The sequence below is a fragment of the Lactuca serriola genome, chromosome 3, assembly GCF_051521515.1.
Source record: "Lactuca serriola cultivar US96UC23 chromosome 3, Lser_US96UC23_V15, whole genome shotgun sequence".
Lineage (NCBI taxonomy): Eukaryota > Viridiplantae > Streptophyta > Magnoliopsida > Asterales > Asteraceae > Lactuca > Lactuca serriola.
In genome coordinates this window covers 32,416,932-32,438,419 of record NC_136410.1, presented here as the reverse complement: position 1 = coordinate 32,438,419, position 21,488 = coordinate 32,416,932, and the positions used below count along the sequence as shown (strand labels likewise).

The window sequence follows — 21,488 nt, the reverse complement described above, 5'->3', positions numbered from 1 at the left end:
CTTGGAAAAACCTTTATACTCCGGGAAAATCACATTTGGTATTCTTTGGTAAAATACGTTTGAAAAACTTTATAAATCCTTGGAACCTTTATAAACCAGTTTAAAATGAATTTAGATAAAACATTATAAGTAAGAGTTTTGAAACAAATGAAAACCTTTTTGAATCCATCATAGTATCCTACTCGGTAAAACAGTGTACAGTGTGGTAAAATCTTGTGCATGCGGGTTATCAATCACATATGATTGACATGATAACTGGCATGTTTAACTTGTATTCCCCCTATAAAACGTATAAAAACATTTAAAATGTTCATTCAGGGGTATGAACTCACCTGGCGTAAGTGGATCCGACGAAGGTGCTGGTTGGGTGTTCGGTGTCAAGCAAAGACTTGAACACACTCAATGACCTATGTAACATATGATAACATATGTTCACATACAATTAGTATATTTAATACTAATTAAACACGTATACGCACTCAAAGGAGCGGAAAACACTTTGGTTAAGTGTTTGGGGTGTCCCGGGTAGCAACTAAGGGCTCAAATGGCTTAGGAATGGAGTTTACTCTCCAAGAGTAAACTCTAAACTTAGAGTTTACGACCTTGGGACAACTCCCATGATTTTACGGCCGTAAACTCATGGTGAGGGGTTCTAGGGTGTTTTAAGGGTTCAATCTTGTTTGTGGAATTCCTCTAGGTCCAAATCCAAAAGGTATGAATGAGTTTAGGGTTTTTAAGGGAACCATTATGGAGTTTACGGCCCATGAACCATCCCTAAGGGAGTTCACGGCTGTGAACTCTCATTCCTTGAGTTTATTGAAGTTTCAAGCCCTTATTACACTCCTAGCATTTTATAGTAATAGTCTAAGGCCATTTGGGGAATAAAAACCAATATTTTTGCATGTTTGAAGGTGTTTACGGCCTTGACACATGTCTGGGCCGTAAACTCCTTTTACCCCTTCATTTCATTGTGTTTAATTGATCTAAACCCGAAATAGCAAGTCCCTAAATTATGTATTAAGCCTAAGGGTGGTTTGGGAGTGTTTTGAGGCATTTTGACAAGTTTAAGGGGTGTTTACGGTCTAAGCATGTGCTTGGGCCGTAAACTCTCTTTTATGCCTCATTTTGATGGTTTTAAATGATCAATCACTCCTAGGCTAAATCCTCAATTTATTTCCAAGCTATTAGGGACATTTTAGGGTCATTTTGGCCTCATTTAAGGGGTTTACGACCTAAGGAGGATCTTAGGCCGTAAACTCCTTTTCAACAGCTTCTAAGTCCGATTTTTAAGTTATAAACACGAATCATAATGTTTAGAGCAAGCTAGGATAAGCGGACTTACGATTTGGAAGCGTTTAGTTGCGGTTTTGAGTCGAAAACGAGTCTAGAGAGAGAGTATAGAGAGAGAGGGTGGAAAAGACTCAAATGGGGTTTACACCCCCTTATATATGGGTGGGAGTTGGAGCTCAGTGAAATTCTACCCGATACTGCCGTTATACGGGGCTTTTGGTCGCACCCGATTTAGGGGTCGTAATAATAATAAAAACTAACTTTTCCAATTAAATGGAAATGTGTATTACGAGTTTTTATCTCTCTTATCACGACTTAGCGACATAAAGATATAAATAAATGAAACATTTATTTATTTGACGACCTCTAATTAACGGAACTTTTATACAGTGGAATATTCCGTTAACAGTAACGGGGAAATGTAACGGAACAACTTGGGTTGTCACATTAAAGTAGGATAAGCATAACTCACTTAGAAGAGGGTTTAGCGATGAACCGGGCTCTGCACAGACAGAACTTCTGAGCTGGAAGCTCTTATTCTTGGGGCCTTCTGGCTCTTTGGGACTCGCTAAAAACTTCTAAGAAGGGTTAGAGAAAAGCCTTAAGGCTTTGGGGGTGTTTGGGAGAGAGTTGGAGTGAATTGGTGTGGAAAAATGAGTGAAAACGAGTGCTATTTATAGGCTGCCAGCTCCAGCGTACGTTGGGCGTACTCATGTCATGTGTCACCATCTGGTGGCAAGGCGCGGGGAGGAAGCAATGGCTCAGATCACGCCACGTGTCAATCGCAGATCACTCTAAAAACTAATTATCTTCTAAAATTCGTAACTTTTTCATACAAGCTCCGTTTTTGACGTTATTTATATCCACACGTAGATATCGACGGGATATACAACTTTCGTTTAAACTCCATTGGCTAATTTTGAATTTATTTTTAAAGTTATATTTCAGCGTACTTTGTATGTACGGAACCCTTGTGACATATATACTCTAACTTGGTTAAGATTATTTATTCTAAATAATCTTCTATCAAAAAGTCGTTTTTTGATGCTTATTGCTTTTAAATTGACTAACTCGAATCTACGGGTGTAGACTCTAAAGGTGGTTGGGGGGTTGGTGAAAGTAAATGAATCTCATTAATCCATGCAGATGTGGCACCAAGTGGACTCAGTAACGAGTATGTGTTTGACTCATAAGCTTAATTGGCATATGACGACGCAGAGTTACCTCCTAAAATAGGTAAATGTACATTTTAAAACGGTGAAACACAAGCTCGTGTCCTTAAAATATGAAAAATAGTCACGAAAGACCTTTTTAAACCAATATACTAAACATTGTTGGGCTACCGTGAAAATAACCCTTAATTTTATTCATGAATAACCCGCAGGTAGAGGTCATTGAGACAATTGAGATAATATAATTTTAAAAGATGTTTACATTATCATATAATTCAAAACAAACAATTTATATATCAACTTATTATAATATTTATTATATAATAGCTAACAACTACATCATTGATGTATTTAAAAAAACATATATTTGTAAAGATTTCAAATATATTGTTTTATTTTGCACAACGCGCAGAAATTCGTCTAGTTTAATATAAAGCTGCAACTAATAGTCCTAATCCTTACATCATAAAATACAACAGATAAACTTAAAACTTACAACTTGTAAACAATAATGACCAAGAACAAAACTCAAATACAAACTAATCATATTAGATTTCTTTTGATAGTTGCTAAATGAGAAAGTACTAACTGGGAATGATCTGTCAACGTAATAAATTTTGACCGAGTAAGAAACCATGTTTGATTTTACATCTAATTGAATGTGTTAACTGATGAAAAATTACTATTTTACCTTGCTGCTCCATATAGTGATGGATGGAGTTGTTGAATAATTATAAAAACATATAAATTGTCAATACAAAATGTAAATTACAAACAAATCATTTAAAATTTCAAATAAAGATTGTCATCTGTCATATTAAATTTATTTTTATAGAATCATGTGTATTTGCGGTTTTGTTTTTCAGTTTCACCCAAGCAAGATACTTTAATTTGTTGTAGTCAAAGTGGTTTCTCATTTGCCTAAGATCAACCTCTTTACCGTGTTCATTTATCAATTTTCCGCGTATTGTCTTTCATGTACTTGCTTTAAGCCCATAACCCCCTCACGACTGTTAGTGGTTAGTTCGTGGATACATGCATCAAGAAAGGTTTTGTCCTCGCACTCGTTCCAAACTAACATCCTAAAACATAAATATTCAATAATTTATCAAGATATCAATATCAGCAGCTAAAGTTATGTATGAATTCAATTAAATGACTAGCAAATCAATGCAGTAAATGAGTGAGATAACACAACAACTAGCTTAACAATAACAAATCAATTAGCTTAACAATAACATATATTGATTAGAAAATCAATTAGGTCTCATATTTACAATTTCAGTTATGAATAGAATACCCATTTACAATCAATTATTCCATAAGTTTAGATGTTGTGATTTTCGTATTCTATTATTCTTTTCAGTTTAGGTAATATGACTTGGAACAAATCTCATGTTAGAGCAAATCAATTCTTACCCATATTTAAAAATGTCATAATGCAAAACTAATTTACCTAGATTTAACAATAAAAAAAACATTAAAGCATCAACATATCAAAAAAAATCGAAAAATCTTCATTAACAACAAACATCAACATAGCAGAAACAAATCAGAACAAAAAAATAGCAAACACAAGTGAAAGATGAGAAGATCACCGTACCTGATGAGTGATAAGAAGAAGGGTGTCGATCGGAGTGGGGGTGTGTGTGTTGGGGGGGGGGGGGGGGGGGGGAGGGTGGCGGCTCAAATCGTCAGTCTCAAACTTAGCTTATATCGTCGTTGTCGCTGAAATTGGATGAGAAGGTATATTTTTGGAGGCACTAAAAAGGAAAGGTAATGTAAGGGAATATTAGGAAACGCTTCTCAGTCAACCGACTGTCCTTAGCTTTCCCACTCATATCTCTCTTACCAAGGCAAGCATCCAAATTCGAATTAACAAACAACTTCAGTTGACGGAGTCAATCAAAAAACGTCTGACCCGTTTTGTCAGACGCATATCAAACAGCCCCTTAGTTGGTCAACATGCTAGAAAAATATATTTTTGCCAACAATCCCTCTATACTTGTATGTCGGTGATATATTCTCATTCATACTAAAGAGAAAACAATTTCCGGGTCGACTTAGGTTTTTAATGACAATCAACAAATATCAAGGATAAAAATTCCACACGTGAGTGTTTATCTATCGGATTCAATATTATCTTATGACTAACTTTATGTGACATTGCCCAAAGGCACATCACGCGACAATACAAAAGTATTAATAAAGCCCGTCAAAAAAGTCAATCTTGATGGAGTCTACACGTCAAACATGATGTATAAAGAAGTTTTACGTGATTAATAAGGTAGGAAAACCAACTAATTATTTTAGGGATATTAAAACATGTCTCAAATATAAGAATATGACATTTCTCTTTTACAAATCGATCAATCCATTATTTTCGTGATATGTTCGATGTTGTCTATCTTTTTAAATCCTCTATTCTAATAAATAGGTAGAATTTGTACACGTGGCAGTCAAATCCACCCCCCCCCCCCCCCCCCAACCCAATTGAAATTTCCCACTCTTTTACATAATGTGAATTTTCGGTTATGCCCCTCATTAAACACGTCCGTTCCTTTATTCTTGCATTCAATTCAATTAGTCAATTTCCTGCAATTATTAAAAAAAGGAAGGTAAATAATCATAATTTATTTAAATACGATAAATAAATCTATCAAATATTTGATGCTTATCAATTCCTTAATTACCGTAACTTACCTAATCTTATTTTTTTAAATACATTATCACGATTTTTTTTCATTCACAGCGAATCCAAATTCCAGAGCAAAAGAGAAAGCAAAATCAAATATTCAATTCAGTTCGCCGTCTATTCTTCTTCAAGGTATCTGTTTCATTCATCTTAATCTTCCTTCTACTGCTTTTTTTTTTTTATCAATTTCTTTGTATATGTATATGTTAGCGTGTCTATATGTCATGTTTGTGTGTGTACCTTTTTTCTTTTTTTAATGAATGGAGTATTCTGTTATTTGCTCGCATGCTTATGAGTTCCAAGAAAGTGGTATTCGTTTTGATTGTAATGTTAATATTTAAACAAATAATTAAGATGATATAACATGATCAAAGCATATATCAATTAAGTCGCATACATGGGTTATATAATGACTGATTTCAAGGCTTCCTAATCGAAATATGTGAATGTGTATGTAACTGTTACTTTATGTATATAACATGCTTATCAAACTTCATTTGAATACAAGGTCAGTCTGTGTCATTATTCATTACACAACAATTTTATTCCTCAAGTTTTTTTCTTTGTATATGTATTTGTTAGCATGTTTATATGTAAATGTTTGTGTGTGTACCTTTTTTCTTTTTTTAATGAATGGAGTCTTCTATTGTTTGCTTGCATGCTTCTTAGTTCCAAGAAAGTGGTATTCGTTTTGATTGTAATGATAATATTTAAACAAATGATTAAGATGATATAACATGATCAAAGCATATATCAATTAAGTCGCATACATGGGTTATATAATGACAAATTTCAAGGCTTCCTAATCGTAATATGTGAATGTGTATGTAACTGTTACTGTATGTATATAACATGCTTATCAAACTTAATTTTAATACAAGGGCGGTCTTGTCATTATTCATTACACAACAATTTTTTTCCCTCAAAATGAATGAATATATAAACAAGGATCAAAATTGTTAGCATATATATATATATATATATATATATATATATATATATATATATATATATATATATATATATATATATATATTTGTATTATTCTTAATAGCAACTAATAACAATGTCCCATGTACTAATAAGATTGTCACATTGAACCTTTGTAGGATTTGCATTAAATTTGTGACATCAGGTACACATATAGTTCATTATTAGAATCCTACTTCTAAAAAAATAACTTTTTCAATTTCTTGATTTTTTAATTTAAGTTGCAAATTTCCTACTATAAATCAATATAATTGTTTTCATTTTTGTTTGTGTGTATATGTTTCTGTTTGTGTGTATATGTATTAATTAAGTCTGCAACTAATACTAATTATTTTATTATAAAAAAAGTTAATACTAATTATTTTTCTTAATGGTTTAAACGGTATCCGCAAAATTTTTATAATATATTGTTATTTTCTTATTTCTTATGCTATCAATTGTTTGCAGGAAATAAATATAGGTAATAAAGTATACTTAAAAGACATTGAAAGTTTTGCTATCGATTCACATCTCAAACTACGGGTTTTAAAGATGTGGAATTTCATAAAGAATAATATGGTTTTATCGATTGAAATGATCGTCATGGACGAGGTATATATATATATATATATATATATATATATATATATATTTTAAAACTACTAAATATTACATATGTTTCAATCAATAAAAATATCTTTTTTAATTTGATTTAACAGGGTATATAATACCAGGGTATATAATACCAGTCTCGTGTATTCAACCAAAATTTTTCCAGATTTGGTAATCTTTTAAAGGAAGATTAAAGTTACATCATTTTAAAACCCAACATGGCGGTTGTGAGAAATGGTTTTAGTGTTATCGATCAGAAACAAATCATAACTTTGGATTGGAAAACTATTTTAAAAAAATATGAGGATTTTTCAGGTCCAGTTAATGGTTTTGTATTTGTTGATTTTAATTCTATCATCGAACAAAGTTGCCCAAGTGATTCATTCTTTGGTTAGTTGTTTAATTTTATTCATTCACTTTTATAATTTGTGTAATTTATTATACATGTTACTATGTTAGTATTTAACTTAATATTATTTATTATATTTTATTAAACTTGTGTAGATGTTATTTCCATTGTTGTTCAAACACAAACTAGATTTTTACAGCATATTAGTGAATTGCATCCTTCATACCTTCCTCTTCGATATCCAATGCTATTTCCATATGGGGATGATGATTACAGTGTTGACATTCTTCATAGAGGTGTGACATTTACGACCAACAACAAACGGACGAAATGTACAATGAGAGAATATTTCGCAAAGATCATTCGTTCTCGCTCATTCTTAATTCAAAAAGGTTGTTTCAACAGTTTCTGGTAGATGCCTATACTATGACGGAAACGGAGAGATTGCATTACATATGTAGGCAACAACATGTTCTTAGATGCGAGTCTTATGAGAATTTACGTAACCAAAAAGCTCAAGGAACCACTAATATCTCCAGTGTCGGCCAGCATGTCATGTTACCTTCATCCTTTACTGGTGGCGCACGATATATGTTGCAAAACTATTTGGATGCCATGTTACTATGTAAATGGTTTGGATATCCATATTTTTTTCATAACCTTTACATGTAATTCCAAATTGCCATAGATTAAAAGGCTTCTTAAGGATACTTCACTTCAACCAGAAGACAGACTTGATATATTATGTAGGTTGTTCAAGATCAAGCTCGATGCATTAATTAAAGACTTAAGGGAGAATCAAATTTTCGGCAAAGTTCAAGCATGTAATTAAAATCATATTTTTTTCATTATTGATAAAACATTACTTTTATTATAGTATATTTTTATTGTCTAATCATATTTTGTTTTTTTGCCAAATATTTTGCAGATGTTTATACCATTGAATTTCAAAAGCGAGGTTTGCCGCATAGTCATATATGTTTATTTATGCATTCTGACAACAAGTTACCTACTGTTGAATTTATCGATCTGATAATTTCCGTCGAGATACCAGACAAAATTAAAGAGCAAGAATTGTATTCACTTGTCAATGAGTTCATGATTCATGGTCTATGTGGAGCTGAAAATATCAATTGTCCATGCATGGTGGATAAGAAGTGCTCTAAAAGCTTTCCAAAACAATTATGTAATCATTCATCTGTTGATCAAAATGGATTTCCATTATATAGGAGAAGAAATGATGGTCATTTTGTAGAAAAGTCGGGTGTCAAGTTGGATAATAGAAATGTTGTTACATACAACAAATATCTATTAAAAAGATATCAGATACATATTAATGTTGAATTATGCAATTAGGGATCTTTGTGACATCCCCAAAATCTCGGTCAGAAAAGACCGATTTCATTTATGTTTTTTAAACATTTCAGAGTAAATCTTTTTAATTTTAAAAGAGATGCGGAATTTGTTCCCAAAAACAAAACATGATAAAATAGATATTTATCAAAACATTTCATATAGAAATATGATTTTATTTCATAATCAAAAGTCGGGATGTAATGTTCTGATACAGATCATAAAGCATAAACGATAACATTACAAGTCATTCAACAAATATATACATATACAGACTTGTAAACAAAACAACTTGATGATTCACCCATCTTAAGCTCTTGCACCACTTCCTGTAATACAAATAAACTGAGTGGGTCAGGCTTGGGAGCCTGGTGAGCATATAGGGTTTTCAACCCACAATAATTATATTTAATTTCAACAATCCACAATAAACCCGATTACACATTCCCGTTATCCTCACTTTACGTCCCTAAAATAACATCTATTATAAGGAGCCTAATTCAGGATTTTCATCGGGACGGACATTACTGCAGAGGGGCTTCCTCAACAGTAAGTGCCCTAAAGGCAACCACGTGGGGGATAGAGTACACCGGTGAACACGTCGTTCACAACACCTACAGGTAATGAGCCTGCTAGTGTTCCACAGGACAGTCTAGAATAGTTTGTGGTCGTCATCCATACTCTGCTGAATGACTAGAATAACACCAATAACACCGAGGCCTCTCATCTGTTTATTTCACACCAATTATCTACCCATGTTCTACCCAACATATTAGTAGATAAAAATATACATTTTTATACATTGTTTAAAAACCTGTATAGCATGCTTTAATCAATACAGATTTCACATAACATATGAGGCATACACACATAACACATATTTCATAGAGAATATATCAGATCTATGAGATAGAAAAGAGTGAATATACATTCACACATATAACAACAAAATATATACACATAGCATGTATTTTATATAGAATACTTCATAATATTGCGTTGGAATGAAAATGACTACACACTCACATCCCGTATTCTTAAATACATTTAACGATTACTTGTATAATATCGCGTATTGAAAAGGGACTATACATTCACTTGATCGGAAGACGATCGGGCAGCACTACGGCTTGCAGAAGTTGTGTTTCTCCGTAGATCTGGAAGATCTTCACAAAAAACCGGGCTCTTCGCGGGCAGGGCTTCGGCTCAGAAGTAACGCTCTTCGGGATCCTCGGGACTTCGGATCTTACTTCGGGGCTCGGGAATAATACCGGGGCTTCGGAATATGATTGGCACGCAAATCGAGGCAAAAACTAGAGAGAAAGTAAGAAAAATCGCAAGGAAAATGGCTGATCTCGAGTTCTATTTATAGGCTGCTGGGTATGGGATTATGCTGGGCGTACTCGGGTTACGCTGGGCATACTTTGACGTCACTGCGTGCGTCGACTGGTGGCACTCGAGTATTGGTCAGACAAGTTGCATCCGACTGAGTACGCTGGGCGTACTCAAATTACGCTCGGCGTAATTTGACTCGTCAACTTCTAAATTGCGTAACTTTCACATACGAGCTCCGTTTTCGACGTTCTTTATATTCACGGGTAGGTCAGACCATACTCTACAACTTTCATTTAGACTTCATCGGCTAATTTTGACTTTATTTTTATTATTTATTTTTAGAAGGCCGGGACAGAAAAACTTCGTTATAAATTCATAACTTCTTCGTCTGACGTCCGTTCTCGCCTAACTTTTCATCGTTTCGCTACTAACAACGAGATCTTCGATTCTCGTTTAGATTGTTTCGACTAAAAACCGCTCGATCTCAAATTGAGTATTCGGGCTGCATACTACCTAGTCGAAACTTCAGAAAATCATAACTTCCTCATACGAAGTCAGATTTGGGCGTTCTATATATATATTCGGAAACCTCGTTTCGGCCACTACAACTTTATGCAAAGATATCGGGCATATCTAATACTTTAATTTTGACTCTTATTTTATTCTTAATTCATTAAATTAAAATAATTAAGAAAATAAATACATAAATCACATAATTCACATAATTCACAAATAATACATTTTTATTATTTCAAATTGGGTTACAAAGGTTAACCTAGACTATTAGATTGCTAAAAATGGCAAGCCCAGAAACACGGGCGTTACAATCTTCTATAAAGTATCTGTTTAAATACATAAACAAGGGTCCTGATAGAGCTACAGTTGTTATTGTACCAATAAACAATGAATGTGAAAATAATGATGTGGTCGATGAAATAGCTGAATATTACATTTGTAGATATTTATCTGCATGTGAAGCATCATGGCGAATATTTAAATATGGTGTTCATTGCAGGTATCCTTCTGTGGTTAGACTACATTTTCATCTTCCTAATCAACAACAGATTGTATATGGCGAAGACGATGATATCGACGATGTTCTGGACAAACCTTCTGTTGTTGCTTCATAGTTCACATCTTGGATGGAGTGTAATGTAATTAATAGTGAAGCACGAGATCTTACATATGTTGAATTTCCTACAAAGTTTGTTTGGGTATTAAATGGTAGGTTTTGGAAGCGAAGGAAAGTAGGAAAAGTCATTGGTAGAATTCATTCGGTTTCACCTAATCTTGGTAAAACTTATTTTTTAAGGATTCTTTTAAATAAAGTTAAAGGTCCAACATCATTTGATGAAATTCGCATGGTAAACCGTCAAACATTTGCTTCTTTTAGAGATGCTTGTTTTGCACTCGAGCTATTAGATGATGACAAGGAATACATCAATGCAATTAAAGAAGCAAGTCATTCTGGAACTGGTTTTTATCTACGCTTCTTATTTGCCACATTGTTGATGTGTAATAATATGTCTAAACCAGAGGCCATTTGGGAAAAATACATTGGAATATTTGGTGGATGAAATTCTATATAACCAACAATAAAGGTTCAAATCCCCAGGTATTTCAATTATTTTCTTCGTTTCTATTTAAAATAATTTATTTTTCTTATCAACACCCATTAAATAATTATTATAAATATTATTAAATATTGTATTTTATATTTTGAAATTAATTTAAAATGTATGGTGCAGACTTATCACTCAGTGAAGATGAAGTTAAGAACTTAACTTTGTTCGAAATAGAACAAATTTTACTTCGAAATAACTCCACTTTCAAAAAATTTACAAATATGCCTTACCCAAATTACGACATTCCCGTTATAAAAAATGACTTTGATTGTATGTTTTTTGCATTAACAAATGAGCAACGTAACATTTTCCTTAACATCATGAGTGTTGTTAAAGAAAATAAAGGAGGTGTTTTCTTCGTTTATGGTTATGGTGGAACGGGTAAAACTTTTCTCTGGAAGACAATATCTGCAACAATTAGGTCTAACGGTAATATTGTTTTAAATGTTACTCCAAGCGGTATTGCTTCGTTATTATTGCCCGATGGTAGAACAACACACTCTCGATTTATACTTCCATTTGAACTTATAGAGGATTCTTTTTGTAAAATAAATCCCGATGGTGAGTTGGCTAGCTTATTAAGAAAAACGTCTTTGATAATTTGGGATGAAGTACCTATGATCCATAAGCATGCATTTGAAGCTTGAGATCGAACTTTGAAAGATGTATTAAGGTGTGGAAATTCTAGCATCTTAAATATTCCTTTTGGAGGGAGAGTTATTGTCTTTGGAGAAGATTTAAGACAGATTCTACATGTTGTTTCGGGTGGCGGCAGACAAAACATTGTTAACGCTTCTTTGAGTTCTTCATATTTATGACAACATTGCAGAGTGTATAGATTAACCAAAAACATGAGGCTAAAATAAGAGATTTTACAAATTGGTTATTGGATATAGAAGACGGCAAACTCGGTGGTCCGAACGACGGCGAAACGATTATCGATATTTTGGATGATATTCTCATTAATGATCCAGATAATCCTATAGGTTCATTAATTAAGTTTGTATATCCTTCAATTTTGGAGAAGTATAGCAGTATAAATTATTTCCAAAAAAAGAGCGATACTTGCTCCAAAGAATGAAGTTGTTCAGGAAATAAACGACCGTTTGCTTAAGAAGTTACCAGGAGATGAGGTTGAATATTTAAGTTCACATAGCATATGTGAGTCCGAAATTTTCCATGACCAGTTTGATGCAAATTTATACTCTCCTGATGTATTAAATGGTCTTAAAGTATTCGGTCTACCAAATCATAAGTTACTTTTAAAAATTGGTGTTCCAGTAATATTACTAAGAAATATTGATCAGAAAACGACTTATATAATGTCACAAGACTACAGGTGATATCATTGGGCAAACGTGTTATCAAGGCATGTATAATAACTAGAACTAATATTGGAAACCATACTTTTATTCCAAGAATATCTTTAACTCCATTAGAAAAAAAATCCCTTCAAATTCACAAGAAGACAGTTTCCTTTGGCGGTATGTTTTGCAATGACTATTAATAAGAATTAAGGACAATCATTATCGAATGTTGGTTTCTTTCTCAAAGATCCGGTTTTTTTCACATGGGCAATTGTATGTTGCATTATGTAGAGTTCAAAGCAGAGAGGGATTGAAATTATTAATTTTAAATAAAAATGGTAGACTCACAAATAAAACTTCCAATGTCGTTTATAAGGAAGTTTTTCGCAATCTATAACCACCTTTTTTTGTAGCATCTTTTACTCATTTTTAGCAAAGCACATTTCATCCATCATAATAATTTATTTATTTATAATTACGTATTGTTTTTTATGTTAATTTCATTACAAACATCTTTTTTTTTGTTTTGTATGAAATCAATTTCAATGTTTTTTTTTGGTTTTTTTTTAAAGTTACTTAAACGTATGTTGCATTATATAAAGTAATGACTTTTATAAAATATGTGGATTTACATTTGTAATTAAATATTTAAAGTTTACAAATTTATTAAAAATAGAAAACATGTCCTAACAAAAACATCAACATTGAACGGATTTCAAGGTTACAGACAGTAAACCTAAAAAACTAACACATAACACAGTAAATCAATTTAAAATTTTGAAAAAAACAGGCGAAAACAGCAACATTTTTTATTAATGTAACATGCAATCGCCATGAACGATAAAGCAAAAGTAAAAAATAAGGGTTTTAAAAATCTCAATTTGTAGTTAAACACTTACCATTTATTATGTAATTAAATACTTACAAATAAAAACGTTATAAAAAAAATACAATATAAGTCTTCTAACTTAATGATATATTACTACCTCCGTCTCAATTCGATAGTCCATTTTTGACTTTTGAAGTTTTTTTTCTTTAATTTTGACCTTAAATATTTTTGTTTTTGATAGTTAAAACTTGATGCAAAATATATGAATGGGTTGTATTTTAAATGTTTTTTCATTGTTATAAGTTTTATCAAGTAATATATGACACAAATAAAAATATGTACGGTCCAAGTTCAAGAAAAAAGACTTTAAAAGTCAAAAGTGAACTATCAATTTGGGACGGAGGAAGTATTTATTACATACTTAAACTAGATGTAAAACCTGTGTATTACACGGATTGATTAAACAAAAGATTAAATATTAAAATGTAAACGTTAAATATTTTTTAAATAAAATTTTGAAATAATGAATGAAGAAACTTATTAATTATAATTACTATCACATTTATTATATTTAATATTTTACATATATATAAATATAGAACTATTATGTGGATTTTTAATATAAATTGAAAAAATCAACAATTGACATGTGGATATTATTTATTTTAAAAATATAATAAAATAAAAAATGTCAAAACTAATAAGAGTTTGACAAGTGTCAAAATGAATCCTCATTTATTATAGTATTTAACATTAACACCTGTGGGTTCCACCGGTTTTCACCTAGTTGAAATATAAAACACATCTTCTTGAATGTAAGGATGCAATTCTTCAACACTCACTTGTATATTAAAGTATTTTGTATGTGGTATGCATATATGTTTATCGAATCAAATGGTTATACATATAAAACCAAAACTTGAATCGGAAAAACTTTTATCGAACAAAAAACGGCGCAAATACCGCGGAAATGAACTGATCAACCGAAGGGAACCAAAAAAAAAAAAAAAACTTTACAAAACCGACCCGATACTACTTTTGCTCTGGTCTAAATTTGAATATGGGCCACATTAACGAAGTAAGCAACGAATATGGACTAATGAAATGAAGTCTTGATTGATAAAATCCAAAACGTAGAACGAACGAGGCCCAGTATAAACGCATTACGACTTACAATTTACGGCCTTCGAAGCCCAGTCTTTTAGGGTTTACAAGATTGCATTTCATATAAGAGCATCTTTTGCTTCTTTACGTCTCCTTCACTAGGGTTTCAGGGTCTTCATTCCTTTGCCGACGTCTCTCAATCTCCAAGATGGTATGTCCTCATTTGCTCTTTCTTAATATTTCGTTTTCTTTTTTACGATTAAATGGAAGATTGTTGTTTGTTGAGTCTCTAATATGATATATTTTATTCTCTCGGTTCCTTCTCAACATTAATGATATCCTGATTTCAATCGCATCGAGGCATATGAATGTGAAGTAGTTTAAACCGGATAATCAAGCCGCAGTTAAACATTATATGCATCCAACTATCCATACTGTTATTGATTTAGGACAACCACTGTCGCTGTTTAGTTTTTGGCTCTCCAATTGCTGATGAACCATTCGATTGTGTTGTCCGACTTAAAATCGACTTTTTTCTTATTTAATTCAATGAACCTGGGCATAAGCTTTTACTATATGTTGCTAATATAACAGAAAAATGTATTTTTTATTCTTATTTTATCACAAACTATGCATATAAAATTCAAAGTGAAACTATTTCACTTGTTTTAAGGTGAATCATTATGTTTCAATGTTTAGATTGCTAGACTATAGTTATTCTGGATGTTATTTTGCTTACTCTGTTGTTTTATATCGCAGCCTAAGCAAATTCACGAGATTAAGGACTTCCTTCTGACTGCAAGAAGGAAGGATGCACGATCTGTGAAAATCAAGAGAAGCAAGGATGTTGTCAAGTTCAAGGTTAGGTGCTCAAAGTATCTATACACTTTGTGTGTATTTGATGCCGAGAAGGCCAATAAGTTGAAACAATCACTTCCCCCAGGTTTGTATACCTTTTTACAACTCTCTGCAACCGTTAGTGGTCTGTTTATGTTGAATGGATACTAGTACTTATTGATTGCATTTCTGCTGCAGGTTTGAGCGTACAGGATCTTTGAATTAAATCTTTTCTTGGTTAGTTGATTTGATTTCAGGATCTGAGTTTTGCTTTATGGAAAGGATTTTTGGTTGAAATTATATTTCTGGATGTTATTCAATTGTTAGTTATGGCTTCTTGTATGAACTTATCACCGTTTTGGTCCTCTGGTTATGAGACTTTTTATTCTGGAACTGGTTACCTGTTGTTATTTCGTCACATTGAGTATGATCTAATTATGAATGGGCAAAAGGTTTTGGATCAAAACTTGATGAGAATGATATGGCATTTTAGGTCAATTATTAAATAAGTAATCACAATTATTTTTCAACAGCCAAGGGATTTTTTTCGCATGTCTCTAAAATTTAATGATATTTCTAATAAGGATTGATTTACAAATAATTCTAATCGATCCACAAAACCGATGATAAAATATGTTTTGTTGTTTTTGGTCGATCATATACATTTTGCATTGAAGTATCCATCTTGACGTCTCATTACATTATTTGTTAAAATCTTTACCTGGAATGAACATTTAAGAATTTATATTATATTAACTTTAATAAAATTGATAACGCCTCTTTATTCTTCAACGTGTTTTCAGCCAACATTAGTTTCTCATGATTTCAAACCAATCATAAACAAACGCACGTACTGACATGATTTTTTGGGGTTCTTGAAAACTTTAAAATCTGGAAAAAAAAAATGTGCCTGGAATCTAATGAAGAAACCTGCAATAAAACTCTAGTTCAGGTGAACAATATTCAATTGTATGTGGGTGTTCTTGAACACAAACGGAGGAAATTGAACACAAACCAAAAGTCGATGTATAAAATAGATGGCATTGTGAGTGCGTGCCCTTGAAATTGTTTTTTGATCTGAATTTTTTTTCTAAAATTGTTTGGATCTTTGAAGATGTGTGTGTAAACCAAAGTGTTTATTAAAATCGTTCCCAAATGAAGATGAATAACTTACACACACATTTATGAGCTTTTAAAACAAACCCATATATTCATCTACATTTGGCTGAGAAACTTCCTAGATAAGTAGATAACTCATGTTGACCGGAAACTCACCGGAAAAAGTGATCGGAGATTCGTTGGAAACCATTAGTAATTGGTAATGATGATATTTTTTGAACACCTAATACAAGTTCGATGGTAAATGTGGTGCAAAATAAACGACTTATTATAAAACCTCTTAAACTTGGTTGGTAACATCTCCAACTAAATTTTAATAACTTTAAAATCACCATGCATTCTTCTTTCAACTATGTAAATAATAATAATAACCAAATGATAATATTTTCAAGAATTCTAAAAAACGCACAATGGGAGCAAGACACGACTTCATTGTTCTGAAAACCCTTATGTCATTGACGATGTCATTATGTGTGACGTGTGCAAAGGCGAATCAACACTCACCTCATGTTTGTCGGTGATGTTACATTTTTAGGAGAATGGTCTGATGTCAATTTCATTAATTTGAATAAGCTTCTTAGATGCTTATTTATTGTCTTTCATTTTGAGAGTCAACCTTCTTGAAAGTAAAGTTTTTGGAATTGGGGTTGAGGAGTTGGAGATTAATCATCTTGCTAACATGTTACATTGTGAACCCGGAGATTAATCATCTTGCTAACATTTTACATTGTGAACCCGTGTTTTTTCCTTTTATTTGTCTTGGTATATGAAGCTTTCTAAGCATTGGAATCCAGTTGAGAAATTTAAGTCTAAATTGTCCATTTGGAAAGCAAATAAATTTTCTTTAGTTGGGAGAATTACGCTCATCAAATCCGTTTTGGGAGTCTCCCCTTTTATTAGTTTTCTCTCTTCAAAGCTCCTAAGAAAGTTATTGATTTATTGGAAGGTATCAGGAAAAAGTTCATTTGGGGAGGTAGGTAGGAGAAAATAAAAATTAATCGGGTTGTTTGGGATATGGTGAGAAAACCTAATGTGGTCTTGGAGTGGTAAGCCTTAGATCTTTAAAGATTGATCTTCTTGCTAAATGGTGGTGACATTTGGAAGTTGATTAGTTGAACGAAATCCCTTTTGGTCTTCTAATATTAAAGCTTTACATAATCTTATTTGCATTGAGCGGAAGCCTTTTAACTAGTGTGGTATATTGGGTACTTTGGTTTCTATTTATCAAATAAATAGAGAGCTCGAAGAATGGGATTTTTCACCCACATGAGTCCTTTTCGAATGGTAGGGAGACAACTTTTCAAGGGTAGTGAAATAGATTTCCGAGGAGGGGTAGAGAGACAAAAGAGCTTGGAAATTTAGTTCATGGTGTAGTTGATATCAAGTTGTCCATGACAACATATACATGGTTGTGAAAGATGATAGTTCGGGGTGATGTTTGATAAAATCCTTAAAATGCTTACGAATGATAAATTTGCATGTATTGTTTTCAATGAATTTCAATGGGGAAATAGATTACTTATTTTATTCTATTTATCATTTTTTATTTAATATTTTCTCATATCGCGTATTATAGTTAGTTTGTCTTTACAAATATGTTTTCTAACTTTTTTATTTATTTATGCGTTTCATGCATGTAAGGTTGTAAGAAGTCATTTTTTAAAGGATAGTGAAATAGATTTCCGAGGAAGGGTAAGGGTAGTTCATGGTGTAGCTGATATCAAGTTGTCCATGACAACATATACGTGGTTGTGAGGGGTGATAGTTCGGGGTGATTTTCGATTACATCCATAAAGATGCTTACGAATGATAAATTTGCATGTATTGTTTTCAATTGGGGAAATGGATTAAGTATTTTATTTAATTTAATATTTTTTCATATCACATATTATAGTTAGTTTGTCTTCACAAATATGTTTTCTAACTTTTTTATTTATTTATGTGTTTCATGCATGCAAGGTTGTAAGAAGTCATTTTTTACGTATTTGTTTTTACAAAATTGTAAAAATTGTATTGATTTTGCAAAAGAAAAATTATAAAAAACATTTGGATTACCACTTATCTATTCTTTACAAATCTAGAAAAGGATAAGCAAGCTAAATTTCATGATCTATTTCTCCCAACGCATCGAAAGTCACATTTTTTTTATTATAAAATTACGTTTTTCATAACATTAGACAATTTAACTGTAAAACTTTCTTCAGAAAAATTACGTTTCTAAAAAAAAAATACAATTTGGTGTTTTTATAATTTTATAAAACAAATATGTAAAAAATGAGTTTCTACAATGTTGCATGCATTAAAATGAATAAGTATAAAAAGTTATAAATTGGATTTGTAAAAAAATTTAAAAAAACATTAATTTGTGACAAGAAAAAAAAAGAAAAAAACATAAAAACATATATAACATGACATAGGTGAACATGTGTAAAAAAGTTATGTAAATTCTAAAAAAAATTATACAAAAAAAAATAATATATTGGCTTAATTTACTATTAATATAAATTTATTGGTCAAATATTTATAACCAAAGGGTTTCTAGCCAAACGGTATTTGATGTTGGATTCACTTCTTGATATCAAAAGTTCAAGTCCTATAGATCTTAGCAATTGCAAATTTTAGAATGCATTCTGTTATCATTTTCAATTGGACAATGGATCAATATTTTTGATTTCCGTTGGAAATTAAGAATAGATTGAATGTGTATAGGACCCGTTTTATTAGCAGGATTTATCATTACTTTAGCAGCCTAGCCTGTTACTCGGGATTCTCGATTATTCTATTTATTGAGGTTAGCAATTACAAATTTAGTATATAATTTGTCGTTTAAAAAATGTCAAATATTTATAAAAAGAGTGATGTGTGCTGTAACGCCCGCAAATCTGGGCTAGTCAAATTAGAGGCAATAGGGGTCGAAAACGACTTTTCGACAGAATAAATAATCTTAATCAAGTTGTAGAGTATGTTACAAGGTTTTCGTACATATAAAGAACGCCGAAAACCGAGTTATAACGAAGAAGTTATGACCCGTTGAAGTTTCGCGACGGAACCGGCACGATACCGAGAAGCGTAAATAGTGAATTTACGATAGAGCGAGATTTAGCCTTAGCGATCTAAACGAAAGTCGTAGAATATGTTAAACTAAGAACATCGATAAAAAGAACGCCCAAATCTGACTTCGTATGAGGAAATTATGATTTTTTCTAAGATTTAGCATAGCAGTGCACAGCCCGAAATCTGAATTTTAGATCGGTCGATTTTTAGCCGACGGGATCTAAATGAAAGTTGTAGTACTCGTAAATACCAACGCGTGGATATAAATAACGTCAAAAACGGAGTTCGTATGAACGAGTTACAAATTATAATAGCATATTTACGTATTAAAATAAAGTATAAATCATATATACGTACGCATATATATACATATGTATATATCATTAGAATGGTATCGACGATGCGGTCATTATAAGACTAATGTTGAGTTCTTTCGACATTAGTTTAGTGCAAATATCATTAAATCTATTTAAAATAGTATTATAAAAGGGTGTTTAGTTGTTTATATAACTATAAGGTCATTAAGTAATTATGGAGGGTAGTTTTTGTAAATTCAATTACTATAAATAAGAGGCTTGGGCTCTCATATTTCTTGCACCATTCTCTTGATTCAAGAGTCTTTCTCTCCTTATCCCCCGAGCATTTCGGTCCCTCGTGATTCGACTTCTCTTTCTGTAGTTTTAGTATAGTAAGGTGGGCGCTGAAGCGCTGCACGAATCTTTCTTAGAAAGATTCAGCGACGAAGTTCTGCCCCTGCAGAGCCCGACTCCTAGCTAAAATCCCCTTGTAAGTAAGTTATGCTTACCCTATTTTAAATATAGTTTATATTTAAAATTAGTATTGTTATTATAAATTTATAATAAATATTTGAGCTATTATTATGACTTATATAAGTGTCGTTATAATATATTTTTAACTACTCGCGGTACGGGGAATCTGGTTTAAAGGGCCGCATAGGGTTGTTGGATTTCAGAAGTGCTATATGCCAAAATGGTCCTGCCCTCCGGTGTTTTATGTCTGGCCCCTGTCTGTACATAGTGGTTGGAAAGTATTGTTTAAACGCTTATATAATAATAATAATAAGACTAATAATTAGTCACGGTAAATATTAGACTAAAATCTAGTGGTAATAATACTAGGTTTCGTCGAAGGAAATTATTTTAAAGTAAACGAAGCGCTGTCCGAGTACCGAGTCACCACCTTCTCAAGTGAGTGCATGGTCTCTTTCATCTTACACATAGATATGAAGTATTTTAATATAAATTACGTGTTATGTGTGCATATTGTCTGAATACTTGTTGTCTATGCTGGTGAAAGATTTTTATACATGTTTTAAATGATGTAAATTGTATAAAGTATTTCATATCTACAAAATATGTTGGGTAAAACATGGGTAGATGAATGATGATGGATAAAAGCTGAAATAGAGGAACATTAGTAGTAGGACCTAGTTCCCTATAGGTATACATTGGCAGCAGTGGACCTAGTACCCTATAGATGAGCACTGGCAGCTGTGCCACAACCCGTAGATGATTTAGATCTACGGTAAACGTCCTAGCAGCTGCGCTCTAAGGATAGTATCGGCAGTTGCGCCTAATAGGGAGCCTTATGACCATGATAGTAGCGTTAAAAGGTCAATACCGGCAGAAGCGCCTCATAGGAAATGTCCCAATTCTGGCAGCTGTGCCTAAGTGACAAGATTAGCAGCTGCGCTTGACCAAAGTGTCATTGGCAACAATGGACTTCATGTTGTTTCCTTAGGATGATCCTTAGGAATGAATGAATGAGAAATAGCTGATTCTTAGGGTAGATCCTTAAGAATAAAGAAGATAATGGGG

The 21,488-nt window shown here is 32.3% G+C and overlaps 1 protein-coding gene and 1 long non-coding RNA gene across 2 annotated transcripts; both read left to right on the top strand.

The window, feature by feature from the left end:
- Positions 1-6,820: 6,820 nt before the first annotated feature.
- On the top strand, positions 6,821-8,346 carry LOC145094330 (uncharacterized). The gene is made up of 2 exons (XR_013703293.1): positions 6,821-7,911; positions 8,016-8,346. It is a non-coding gene; the product is annotated as an uncharacterized LOC145094330 (long non-coding RNA).
- A 6,381-nt stretch (positions 8,347-14,727) lies between these two features.
- LOC145091814 (large ribosomal subunit protein eL38z/eL38y) lies at positions 14,728-15,870 on the top strand. Its single transcript, XM_079029624.1, has 3 exons — positions 14,728-14,851; positions 15,400-15,583; positions 15,676-15,870. Exons 1-3 carry the CDS (start codon positions 14,849-14,851, stop codon positions 15,696-15,698), a joined length of 210 nt encoding a protein of 69 aa, XP_078885750.1. The 5' UTR covers positions 14,728-14,848; the 3' UTR covers positions 15,699-15,870.
- The last annotated feature ends 5,618 nt before the right edge of the window (positions 15,871-21,488 follow it).

Bases quoted from the DNA above. Each gene is read 5' to 3' on its own strand.
- LOC145091814 (XM_079029624.1), top strand. The intron at 15,584-15,675 runs GTTTGTATACCT...TTTCTGCTGCAG, and splicing joins GAAACAATCACTTCCCCCAG to GTTTGAGCGTACAGGATCTT.